We start from the raw sequence: 13,582 nt of genomic DNA, 5'->3' as shown, positions 1-13,582 counted from the left end.
TCAGCTCTCGTATAATCTTATGGGATCATTGCTGTATACAAGTATGCAGACATTGAGCAAAACGTCCAACTCATGACTAATTGGAAGTTAATCTCTATTTCATAGTACGTTTGTCCATTAAAACTTGTATAATTTTTAAAAATTGAAATATAAGTAAGATAGTCAGAGAGCTTTTTAAGTAAGCATTAATTATTGAATAGATAATATAGTTACATGTTTCAAAAATCAAAGCTATAAAATACGTATTTAGAGAAATCTTACTCCGACCCCTGCCTCCTCCCACACTGTTCCTACTCACTGCTGCCCACTTTGGGTAACCAATTTTAGTCATTTCTTTTTATCCTTCGTGTGTTTCTATATGCAAATATAATCAAGTACAGATATTCTGTATTCTCATTCCATACTTCATTTTGCTTACTATGTACAAAAAGGATACTATGTACACTACCTTGCCTCTTTTTTATTCTTTTTAAAAAATTCTCAGCCTAGAGATATTTCATAGAGAGAGAGATCTTCCTTTTTCTTTTTTTTTTTTTTAAATGGTTATAGAATGTTCTATTATGTGACTGCTCGGTAATTTAACCAGCGCTTTACTGATGGACTCATGGGTTGTTTCCATGCGATTAAAACACTACTGCAATGAAGAACTTTATATGTATGCAGAGGTATGGGCAGAGAGGGTTTGATTGCCAGAAGTGAGATTGCTGGATCTGTGGATAAATGCATCTGCGGTAGGTAGGTATGGTTGAATTCCCCTCCATAGGGTGGTATAATTTTGCATTCCCATGAGCAATGCATGAAAATATTGGTTTCTTCACAGCTTTGTGAACCTATATGAACATTAACCACATACTCTGAATATGTTCTGAATTTTCACCAATCTGATAGATGAAAACTGGCATCTGCAGGTAGTTTGAAATTGTATTCTGAGCAAGGTGAGCATCCCCTTAAATGTTTAAGGGCCTTTTCTCTGTGAGCTGTTATGTTGTCCATTTGTCTTTTGGGTTGGTTGTCTTTTTCTTCTCAATTTCTAAGAGTTCTTTAAAAAGTGAGGAGGGATCAATCTTTTTTCTCTGATATGACTTACAAAGTCTATTTGACTTTGTGGTGTTTTTGCTATGCAGCAGTGTTTTGGTTTTTATGAAATTGAATTTTCCAATTATTTTTTTATGACTTCGGGGTTTTGAGCCATAGTTAGAAAGGTTTTCCTCACTGTAAAGTTATTAAGGCATTCACCCATGTTTTATTCTAGTACTTGTGTGATTTTATTTTTTACATTTAAATCATCCAGGCTGCTTTTGTCTTACTGTTGTGGTTTGGGGCTTCACTTTCACATAATTTGGAATTTATGGGTTTTCTCTGTCCCCTAGTTTCACTAAACATGTAGTCTATATATGGAACGTTTGGGTATGGTTTGAATATTCTCTTTGTTGCTCTGTATAATTTTTAGGAGAAGTGGGAAGATTTGGGACTAGGTCATCACCATGCTTGTTCCAGAAATTAGAACCTTTTACATTTTAATTTGTGACTACACAAACTAGTGGTAATTTGGTACTTTAAATTGGAGAGGGAAAGCTGGAGTTTATTCAGGTAAAGTTCTAAAATATTAAATGGAAACATCACATTTGTTTTGCAGTAGTGAACTTTTGTTAAAATGAGCACATTAGTCTATCTTTATTCTCAGCTTTTAGGAAGGAGAGTTAAGACAAAGCAATGCTTAGCATCTCTGTGAAATCTTTGGATGCCACTGAGGTGAGGAAGAGATGACTGTGCCCGGCTTTATCACCTTTGGCCACATTCTTAATATTGTTTATGTTGTATTTAATTAAATGGTCCTTTGGACATTTTGTGTTTCAGGGGCAAAAGTATTTGAGATAAAGAGATAAAAGGGTTAAAAGGTAATTTACCGCTTGAGGTCAGACTACGGAACTATGGGAAGAACAACTTGGTCTCAGTACCCAGTTCCACTGGCTCTTCTCTTTCTTCAGGGTCTGTTAAAGTGCAGAGGGGATGAGAGAAGATTTTGCTGTTTAGGGTTATTTGCCATTGAATTTCATTGTAACTAGATCAATCACACATTGTTACTTGGACCATCCTGGAAATAGCTTTGTTACAATGACTATAACTTTACACAGGTGTATTTCACAGAAATGGTTTCTAATTGTCTATTATTAGTGGATAGAGAACTAAAGTTAGATTCTATCCTCCCAGAACCTGTGACATATCAGGTGACCAGTAAAATTAATTGACTAAACCCAGCCCAGAAATAGGCAGAGGTATTCCAGAATGTGCATTGAAATTGTCTTGTGGGACTAGTACTACCTTAAATAAAGATACTTAAAGAATTTTTAAAATGTGGGAAATAAAACAATTCATATTTCATACAGTACTGGATTGGATGATTTTAAATCTTCCATATTAACCGCTATATATTTTTGTCAATATGTATATTAGTTCTGTGTACCTATACTATTTCTAATCATGATATTCTTAGACTTACATTTCTTACATGATACTTAGTACTATTACTCATTATTAGTTGGATTTTTTTTCTCCCTGATTCTGTCCATTTTCTGCCAGCAGGAAATTATAACTGTTCAATTGGCTCTTCTTTATAGTCTTTGTAGTTGTTGTTAACAAAGCACTTGCTAGTAGAAGTTGAGTTTTTGTCATTCTGTTTTCCATCATCTGTTAGATAATTTTTATCTGCTTGTGGCTCACCTACCATTATAATGATGATAATAAAAAAGATTGGTGCGAGGGCAAGTAACTTGAGGAGCTAGAGTCTGCTTTAAACTATCCTATTTCCCTCCCGGGTCAGAGCCAGGGATATTAAGCTAGCATAGAGCAAAAGAGGAAGAATTCTGACCTTGATCCTTCTTACGGAAATGGTTTGATTTACAGGTGGCACAAGACAGAAAATTATCAGAAGTTGAGTCTCTGCATTTCTGCTTTTGGGTATAATTTTAAATTTAGAAAGATTTGTATTTAGCTATAGACTGATTTCTTTCAGGTCTGTGTTGAAGTGCGTTAAATTGAAGAGCAGTTGTTGCTATTTAGAATGCAGCAGGATTCTTACCATCCATTTACTTGAGTCTCGTGTGTGCTATGCTAGATTTGCAGATATGGTCCAAAGCCGGAGGTAAGGATTGCTCTGATGAATGGATTAGTAGCTTTTCCTGGCTACCAGATGTGACGGTTGTTAGTTATGTTCTACATAATTAGAGTTTGGCTGCCAGAATTGGTTGCTTACAATTAAATATTAACTAGATGGTGAAGTGGATGGATCTAGTCAGACAAACCTATGTTCAGGACAAGGTTTTTGCCTTTTTCTAGCTCTGTGACTTTGAGCAAGTTACATGATCTCTTTAACCCAGTTTTCTCATCTGTTAAATGGGTATAATAAGACTATATCATAGGGTTGAAGATTAAATGGAATAATGCATTTAACTGTGTACCTGGTACATAGTAAGCACTCAAAAATGGTAGCTGATACTAATGTCTATTATAGGGCACAATTGGTGTCTTGTTAAATATTGTACTTCATTGAATCTAAGAATCCAATGATTATAATAAGACTGTACCATTACATTATGTACTACTAAAAAGAAATTGTAACACTGATTTTAATTCATGTGTTAAAATGTCAAAAAATGTTCGCTTTGAATAGGTAAACAGGTAAGTTACATTTTTTTTTAATTGTGGTAAAATATGCATAACAAAATGTATAGTTTACCCTTTTTTAAGTGTACAGTTCAGTGGCATTAAGTACATTCACATTGTTGTGCAACCATCACCCTTAGAACTCGTCCATCATCCCAGACTGAAACTGTACGCATGAAACAATAATTCCCCGTTTCCCACTCCCCCAGCTCCTGGTAACCACTATTCTACTTTCTGTCTGTGTGAATTTACTCCAGGTACCTCATAAATGTTGGTTACATTTTGATAGAAATTAAATGTAAGAGATCAGCATGATCCTTTGACCATGTCCTGTTCAACAAGATACTTGAAGAAGCAGACAGTGGAATGAGGAAGCGACTCGAGAGCTTGGACATGTTTGAGACAGTAAAAGAGAGGGAGGAACTACAATGGAGTAGAGCAGGAGTCTGTGTATTTTTATGGTACTATCTTTGAAGGTTTAAATCTTTTCGTTCTTTTGAATATGTTTCATGAAACACATAAAAATTTCTTTTCCTAGCCATTTAGCCCCTAATACTGTTTACTGAGAAACTCATCTTTTCCCTACTGATTTAAAAAAAAAAGATTCATTGTAGAATTTCAAAATGTTCCTTCACAAGACACATTATTATCAAAGACAAGCAGTTCTCCCTCTCAATTTCATATGATGCTTTGTAAATTCAGAGATAGTGGAAAAGCTAAAAAGTAAACACAAAAATTCACTGTCAAGAATCTAGGCTCTTTTTTCTATGTAAGTAAGGTCTCTCAATTTTTCTCTCCATAGGAAGAACTAAAGAATAACCCAATTCTGTTTAACCTTTTTAATTTTATGCTAAATTAATTTTACTCCAATGGCACAGTTTACTCTCATTTAGTCGTACCAGTTAAGAGTAACATTGGCAGAAGGAAATGACATCGGTGTGTAATATGCCCATTTGAGTTAGGGCCTTGGAAAACCCAGCAGGAATAAACCCAGTGATTGGAGAAGGCAGCGACAGAGTGACAGGAGGGCAGCTTTTGCAGCAGCGCTCACCATCTTTGTTCTGAGGGCACATTAGGAAATTTTTTTTTGAGCTGCACTTGTGTGCTGCAAACACTCTGAGTGAACAGCCCAGACAAATTAGGTTGACTTCTACTTTTAGTGCCAGTTACAAAGGCGTAATCAAATTCTGTAAATCTGGGGTTTTTTGTTTTTGTTTTTGTTTTTTTTCAGTCAGGTGTATTTTTCTATCTTAACATCTTTCAACTTCATAAACATTTGTAGAAAGGATGAGGGATAAATAAATACTCTAATGGTATGGTGTTTCTTATTTTCTGCTTGAGAGACATGTTCATTTCCCCTCTTTTCCTTTTAATTTTCCTGTTTCCTTGACACACCTGCTTCTGAACTCCATTCTCATCTCTTCCTGCTGTGACAGTTCACTAGCACTTCAGGGTACCTAAGGCTCTTTCAACTCTTATTTTCCACCAACTGTCAGTTGCAAAATAAGGTTGCTTTGTTTGGGAGGCAAGGAGTACAATCCTTTCTGAATGTCTCCCTTCCTTTGAACCAAGAGCACTTCAGAGACAATTGAACTGCTTTTAGGTTTTTCTTACCACCCAGCTTTTTCTTCTAATAGATCCTGCCGTGAACACACAGCTCTGTTGATGACATCGATTTGTTGCTATGGAAATAGTGATATTGTCACAGATTCAGCCCAGTGGCTTTCCTTCAGGTTCATGCAGGAGAAATGGGCAAGCCTTTAGGGGAGAACCTCATTAAAACTGAAAGCTATCAATTATAAGCAGGTGAAAGGTAAATGGAGCCAACCTTTTATGTCATGAAAACAAAAGTGAACCCCTAGCAAATTCACCGTATGCAGTTGACTGCCCCAGCGTGAATTCTGACCCTGTAGAGTCTTTGACAGAAATCAAAAATTCATGCTTGCTTAGAGTATTTCTTCTACGTAAGTTTAACTCTTTTAACCCAAGTTATTTGTACCAAAATGGTCTTTCTCTTTGATCCTCAGGACATGGGCAGCAGCAGGTCGTTCCTGCTCCAGCCTCAGCAGTCAGTCCACCAACCAGCAAGCCGCAGCAACAGAATGGGAGCCCAGGAACGGGTAAGCCCCGCCGTGTGGAGACTGGTGCTGAGGACAGGTGTCAGGCTTTTGAATAATGTTTTGAAATTTAGTCTGGGACTAAAGGGAGTTTTCCAAATGCCATTCATGACAGTTGCTTCTTGCAAAGAATAATTCCAATTAAATAATTCCTGCAAAGTGTGTGATTGAAAAAATGATTAAAGACAGTCTTTTCAAGATACTTAATATGGCTTTTTTTTGTATCAGAATGATATACTGTTCTCTATCAGTAGTTTTTGTGGCAGTTCTTCACATCTTAGGTTTTCCACCCTCTTGACTTTGAATTTACGTACCTTTTAAATTCTAGCCTTTTAACTAGGATCCGCTTATTAAATTTGGCTTGTCTCTCTCCAAGTTTTCCATTTTTCTGGACTCTCGTGGGTCTTTTATCTTAGCTTGAAGACAGTGTCATTTATATTGGTCCTAGGTTTGCTTCTCAGTCTCATTGATGAGAAATAGTTTCTTCTTTTAATTTTCTCTGCAGCAGGTCCTGAGAGGCTGTACTGGATCATTTTATTTTTTTCTGGCCGTCGCTTTAGGGACCACCATTGAAAATTATGATTTGTAGAATTTGGTTGGATTTATCTTTAGAGGTCCTTTATTCTGTCACAGCATCACATACACCACTTCCTCTCCTCCGCTCAACTATTAGTTTCTATTTTTATTTATTTACTTCTTTTTTAGTTTCTATTTTTCAATGCTAAGATTCTAAAATAAAAAAGCAAAGTTAGGGTGTCACTAATGTTTCTGTGAAACTTTTAATACGTACGACTTTTCCCTGTTGGTCTTCGATGCTTTTATCTACCTGGCAAAATCTATCTACCTACCTTCTATCTATCTCCCTTTATAAGCAGATCTATTCATACACGAGCCTTACATTATCTACTGTTGAAGGGAGGTGGTAGAACAGATTATCTAAAATGGTGAATAATCTAACAGTCACTTCCTTGGGTTGAAATACAAATAGCAGTATATTATTCTTCTCCCTCCTTCCACAGATTTATTTTTTCAGTTGTCTGTCTTTGGCTTATATTGCTACTTCATTTTAAAGATCAGTTAATGTTCCCTAAACACAAATCATCTGGGTAGTGAAAGAAGGAAGACTAGGCATATGTTGAGGGGAAGCAACCTGATTGGGAGGTTGAAGCTTTATAGAAACAATGCACATACAGAGGAATTCATGAACTTACAGGCTTTAATTACTTATCCTTTCCAAGTGCAAGGCAGCTCCTTAGGCTTGGATAAAGGAAGCAGAAGGAATCCTGGTGGCCAGCCACCTGTTTGTCTTGAACCAACAACTGATTCTTGCCCTTTGCTCTCAACTGAACTCAACCCCATAAACTTCATTCTGGACTTTTCAGTCCTGTAGACCAGTTGAGGACTGAGAGTTTTCTGGGGATGTTTTGAGGTGATATATTTGTGACAGGTATCCTTCACCTCGGATGGTTCATCCACTATGTCCCTTACTTACTAGCCTTTCCTTCTGCTTTTCTTCTTATGCACCTAGTGACTTGCCATCAGTTTTACCAATCAAGGAGGTTGATTTTCTTTCTCTGACCCATTATCTTGCCCATTGCTATAAGGGAAAAGTTTAAGGAGGGCGGCCCTTTGAAAGAGCGGTGTCGGGGTTCATTACCATTATTTATTTTCTTGACCTCAGGGCTTAAGTTAGCAAATATCTAATGAACTCTTTGTGCCCAGCCTTCATCCTAGATCACTTTTCTAGCCTCCTGTTTGGGTCTCTGTTTGACCTCCATATCGCTTGACTACTAAAAAGGAAAAAATTCACCCCTCATTTTGTATGATTTCACTAGTGACACGTCAGTATTGGAGAGTTATTACAAAAACTTAACTATAAATTTTAAATAAAATTATGATTGTCCTTCTTTGCATTTGTTTTTAAAGGTTCCACTGTATCTAAGGATTATGGTGCCGCAAAGATATTTGGAAAAGCTGGAGGAACCAGCCCAGTGAACAGTTCTGGGGGAACACAAGCCAAAGTGGTACCCATTTCTAGCCTCACCCCTTACCAATCCAAGTGAGTTATTCCATAGAATAAGTTTAGAACATACTTACAAAATAGTGTAAAAGGTTATTGTGGGTTCTTGACTTACTTATGTGTGTACTGTTAACCACACATAAAATAGGTTTTCTCTTTTTATTTTCCTGAAGGGGGAGGAGGGTACAAATTATGGCAGCCTTGAACTTTCTCATCAGAAAAGAATGGCAGAAAAGAGCAATCTGCCATAGCGTGTAGAATTTCATTCATTTTGAAATTTAAAATATTTAATGCTTAAAGAATCAGTTGGTAGCCTCATGAGTAAAACTAAATATTCTAATTCAGAAGACATTTGTTTTATCTTCTCATCATATAAATAGGCGACTTTTAGTCTAAAAAAGTTACTCTGATTTAGTTGACTTAAAGAATCTGTATTGTTTGTAATAACCACATGAACATATCCTGAATAGATATTTCTTTTATATGACTTTTTTCTGTTAAAAGTTAATTTTAGCAGTTGCAAATTAGTACGTTCTCTTTTCAGAATTCTTTCAGATATGTTTTTATTTATCCTTTAGCTCTTTACAATGTAGGGAAGATATGTTCCCCTGTGAAATTGTAAGTAAGGTAACTGATGTACCCAACTCCTGCATTCAGGAATGGAAGTTGGAAATTGTCCTCATTTTTTAGTGTCTTCTGTCTGAGGTCATACTGCTTTAGTGTATTTTTCTTTGGGGGCTTACCAATACCATGTTTCATAACCTTGTATTTCTATTCAGTGTGTATTAGAAATGAGACGGAAATTTGACACCAGTTATATCAGTTCCCATAATGAAAATAGTGGCAAAATATAATTGCTGGTGTTACTGCATTTTCTAGCTTCGAACCTGTCATTAAGGGGATATTGTTGCCTTGGTGATGCTTTTTGGAGAAGGGAGAGAGTTTATAAATTTACTTATTTGACAGGAGAATGAGTTAGTGTTAAATTACCTTGTATGTTTTACAATTTGGTTATTCCATAAACTGTCAAACCTGTATGTCATCTTGGGGGTTTAATTAGGTGGATTAAAATATAGCTTACCTTGTAGAAAAATGGAGTGTGCAGAAGATAAAGAAGGCTATAGGAAGATGTTATGGAACCTTTCCAATCTTTTCCAAGACTCTGAACACTAATATAATCCATTTGGCTTTTAGGTGGACTATTTGTGCTCGTGTTACCAACAAAAGTCAGATCCGTACCTGGAGCAATTCCCGAGGGGAAGGGAAGCTTTTCTCTATAGAAGTAGTGGATGAAAGTGTGAGTATTTGTCAAGTGGGGAAATAGGAGTAGTCAGCGCTGAGAAACAGGAGGCACTGTGCAGGCCAATGAGGTGAAACACAATAGCAGGCCAGCAAGAAACGTGGTTGTTGCTGTTGTTTTCCCTCTGTGGCAGTCTTTTTTTGGGTTAAAGGTCATAAATAAAATCCTTGACCTTAAACGAAAGCATTTGCGGCAGTGGACATTAGTTTTCTAAATGTGTAAGTAGCCTCACGGGCAGGAGAAACCAGAGGTGCTCTGTCTGTGTTGCTGCCAGGCGGAGTTGAAGCCGTAGGAGGTGATGTCTGCTTATAAGCGAAGTGGAGCTCTGAGCCCCAGCGGGAGGCACGAGTCAGCTACCTGGATGAGTGAATGGTTTTGTAGGAGATGAATTCTGACTATGCAGACGCTCTACGTGCTTTGCTTAAACAACACCAAGCCATGATGAGGAGACAAAAAAATCCAAGTTGTGGAATTTCCACAGTCCTGTTAGCTGTTTCTCTTCTGCCCAGTAGTTTTGTTTATATAATTCCTAATATGTACTTCAAGCATTCTTTTCAAACTGCCACATATTTCCTATTTGTTCGAAGCTCTAAGAGGGCAGACAAAAATAGGTTGGTTTTTTGGAAGATGGAACAATACCCCAAATGTATTGACTGTGTAATGCTTGAATCCCTATCAGAACCTAATTTTTTTTTTTTACCAGATTATTGTCCTATTCTGTCAGTTGGATAAAATTTCAGCCATTACTTAAGTTTCTTACCCATCTGTAGCATTTTGACTGACGAGAAGTAAAAGTGAAAATCAAATCATAAGCAACTTGAAAACATGACTTGTTATAACATTTTTGGCAATGACTCATGAATATGAAGTAATTCTTTGCTTAGTGCAAATGTGAGGGAAGCTGGTGAATCATGATGATTTTAGCACACTTCCCCGTGGGCTTTAGTCGTGTCACTCAGTGTTCAAAATAGTTTTATTTTTGTTGTCAGAATATTAAACTCACTTTTGGGTTTGTTGGTTTCTTTTTTTCCCGGGTTTCTATCTCGAGATTGATAAAGCGTGATACCAGGATCAGTTAATTAAACTTAGGTTGTTTCATAGGATTAATACTTTGACTATGTGACTATAAAACATGTTTCTGCGGTGTCTGTAGCCCTCTTACTGATCTCATTTTTGCTTGTGCTACTGCTTTAAAGAGGTCATTTGACACTTTAAAAAAAAAGTGACCTGGGGCCGCTGGTTAGCTCAGTTGGATAGAGCGCGGTGCTCTTAACAACAAGGTTGCCCGTCCGATCCCTGCGTGGGCCACTGTGAGCTGCACCCTCCACAATCAGATTGAAACAACTACTTGACTTGGAGCTGATGGGTCCTGGAAAAACACACTTGAAATAAATAAAAGTGAAAAAAAAAAGAAAGTGTCCTGTTTTTCACTGGCAAAACTTGAACACAATTGTAACCTGCTCTTGCATGCTTCCTCAGGGTGAAATCAGAGCTACTGCTTTCAATGAGCAAGTGGACAAGTTCTTTCCTCTGATTGATGTGAATAAGGTATGGAAGTGTCGAGTCTAGAACTGAAATGGGTGAGCAGTAGGGTGAGTGAGGCTGAGGGGACTCCCGTCCGTTGGCGAGCTGTGTGGTGGTACAGGGTTTTCACGTCCACTTTGATGGACTATCCCATGTTCCCTGGCTTGGCCTCTTTTGCAGGTCTATTATTTCTCTAAAGGCACTCTGAAGATTGCAAACAAACAATACACAGCTGTTAAAAACGACTATGAGATGACCTTCAATAATGAGACTTCCGTCATACCCTGTGAGGATGATCGTCATTTACCTACAGTGAAGTTTGATTTCACAGGGATTGGCGACCTGGAGAGCAAACCTAAGGACTCACTTGTAGGTAAGTCTGCGTCCGAGAGCAAGGAGAGCGGTGACGACCGCTGTTGCGTATAACACACGGGGGCGGTGTGAGACTTACCTGCTCACTGGTCGGGCTGTAATGGGAGCCTTGACCATCTCTCGCTGAAACACTGTGCCTGTGTTTTAGACATAATTGGGGTCTGCAAGAGCTATGAAGAAGCCACGAAAATCACGGTGAAGTCGAACAACAGAGAAGTTTCCAAGAGAAATATCTATTTGATGGACATGTCAGGGAAAGTGGTGTCCGCTACTCTGTGGGGAGAAGATGTAAGTACTTGGACTGAGCAGCCAGCGCATGTGCAGAAAGGTGGGACTTGTCCTGGGAGTTGTAGAACTTGGCCCACATCGACCTGTCCTGATGAAGGACTGCGCTGTCTAGGGAATATTTGAAATCCTTTATTTGATTTACTTCTGTGAGATGTGTTATGACTTAAGTGTTACATAGCGAAATGCTGTTTCTCCTAACTCTACATTAGTTTTGATGTATCTCTCAGCAGATTCTTGAGTGTGAGGTTATCTTGTATAGACGCCACACACCATTTATTGCATTCACTCTGCTATTGACTGTTTTCCTTGTTTTCGGTAAAAATGTTCAGTGTGTTCTTCCTGCCAGTGAGACTTGTTTGTATTTGGTATTTTTGTTGTTATGCAGGCTGATAAATTTGATGGTTCTAGACAACCCGTGATGGCTATCAAAGGAGCCCGAGTTTCTGATTTTGGTGGACGGAGCCTCTCTGTACTGTCTTCTAGCACAGTCATTGTGAATCCTGACATGCCAGAGGCCTATAAGCTTCGCGGATGGTAGGTGTTATGGGGCTAAACAAAGGGGCTATCTAAGCCTGGGCTTTGAGAAGAGCTGGTTCTTTTGGTTCTTACAGTCAGTATGTGAGCTGTCTGCCGAGCAGAGGGCTTCATACTAAATGGAGCAGTTCCCCTATTTCTCAGCGGCATTATGCCTTCTGAGAGGATCACGTTAAAGCCCTTAAACTGACAAACCTGTAATCCCATGACAAACCTGGAGAGTTGGAGGAGGAGGCAATTAGAATGGAAGAGCTGCATGCTGACCTCAATCCTGCCAAAGCAGGATGAGGCCAGGCTTTAGCAGCTGTGTGCTGAAGGCATTTCTCTTTCCGAGGTTTAAAGCTGTGGGTTACTGTGGTGTGGGGGGAGAAAGCTTTCTTGTTCCGTCCAGTCTTTGGTGCTGATCATACCTTCTAGCGCTTATTCACTGGACTCTGACAAAGTGCGGTGAGAACAATGGGCTTTTGTTGGCATTTTATTGTTATTCCCAAAGCACTCGGGCTGAGTAGAGCCTGTTAAAATCTCCTCCTGTATCTATCTTTTTAGGGTGTTAAAACTCTGCCTCAAAAGAGCACTTCAAACTGAAACGTGGTATGCAAGAATTGATGTGATCAGGGAAAACACTTTAGCTTGAGCTTAAATAATTTGTATAGCTGTAGTCATGGGGGTGGGGGTCGGTTTCCATCTATGTCTTAGGGTTTAAGTGACTAAAGAGTTAGCTCATATTATATACTCCCCACTTTTGTTTCGAGTCTAATGTGAACCAGTACTACTAGTATTTGAATAGTTTCATGAAACATCTACTGGAGTGTTCATGTCACTTAAACCAGCCTTATGAGTGTGGTCCACATGTATCTGTATTTAACATTTTGTAGCTGGCATTGTATTGTAAGGCAGAGGGCCCGTGAGCAGTCCAACCAGAAATAACCATAGCTTTGGGTCTTTATTGCTTGGTTTTCTTTCAGGCTCTGGAGATTGACCCCAGGTTAATTGCGTGCCCACATTAATGTCTTCATATTTCACTTGTCAGTAACTGTGATCCTGGTCAACATAAAAAAGACATGGCTGTCTCCAAACTAAAGTAACTGGGCATTGATCAAAGAGAGGTGCAGTGCACACAGCCCTCCTAGGCCAGGATTGGAGATGTTTAGATCTTGGATATAACAATGGGGAGTTTTATTGTAGGAAGGGCTGCCTGTCTCCTTGCTCTGTTGACTCCTGATGAGCTGTTGTTGGTGGCAAATGTCTCCTTGGAGTTTTTGAAACCGTAAACTTGTGTAGCAAGTAGTGGCGAAACAGATTTATGGACCTTGCTGTGCCTCTGTGACGGATTTAGCCGCTTGCCTGACAGAATGAGAAGGCAATTGTCTGCAGCTTAGGGCAGCGTCCATTCCATTAGATGGTTTCTTTTTAAGGAGCCTGTTCTGTATGTGGTTACCTTTTAGTTATCCTCCTTTTGGATGACATTGGCATGTTTTTCATGTCAGACTCACTCTGCCCTGCCACAAATATGTTTCTGAGCCACTTTCTCCCTGGTCCCCCCCTTTCCTTCATATTGGCTGATATGTGATAGAAGTATAATCAATTTTAATAACAATTTAGTACAAATTAAATTTAATATTGGCATAAAATACAAAGAAGGAAAATCTACACGAAAATCTCACTAAAAAGGTAAATCTACAAAAAAAATCTTACTAAAAAGCTAAATCTACAAGAAAATAGATAATACCTTCTAATAAATTACTTTGGGTTATATAAGCTTTT

The 13,582-nt window shown here is 38.4% G+C and overlaps 1 protein-coding gene across 1 annotated transcript in view; it reads left to right on the top strand.

Annotated features, from left to right (window-relative positions):
• The window catches only part of RPA1 (replication protein A1), a 44,305-nt gene that overhangs the window by 21,116 nt on the left and 9,607 nt on the right, over positions 1-13,582 (top strand). The window contains exons 6-12 of the mRNA XM_033091604.1: positions 5,691-5,783; positions 7,707-7,839; positions 8,995-9,097; positions 10,580-10,648; positions 10,805-10,997; positions 11,145-11,284; positions 11,670-11,818. Of these exons, the coding sequence (XP_032947495.1) occupies positions 5,691-5,783; positions 7,707-7,839; positions 8,995-9,097; positions 10,580-10,648; positions 10,805-10,997; positions 11,145-11,284; positions 11,670-11,818 (880 nt within the window). The remainder of the gene's footprint in view (positions 1-5,690; positions 5,784-7,706; positions 7,840-8,994; positions 9,098-10,579; positions 10,649-10,804; positions 10,998-11,144; positions 11,285-11,669; positions 11,819-13,582) is intronic.

This window comes from Rhinolophus ferrumequinum, chromosome 21 (assembly GCF_004115265.2).
Source record: "Rhinolophus ferrumequinum isolate MPI-CBG mRhiFer1 chromosome 21, mRhiFer1_v1.p, whole genome shotgun sequence".
Lineage (NCBI taxonomy): Eukaryota > Metazoa > Chordata > Mammalia > Chiroptera > Rhinolophidae > Rhinolophus > Rhinolophus ferrumequinum.
This window is presented reverse-complemented; position numbering and strand designations above follow the sequence as displayed.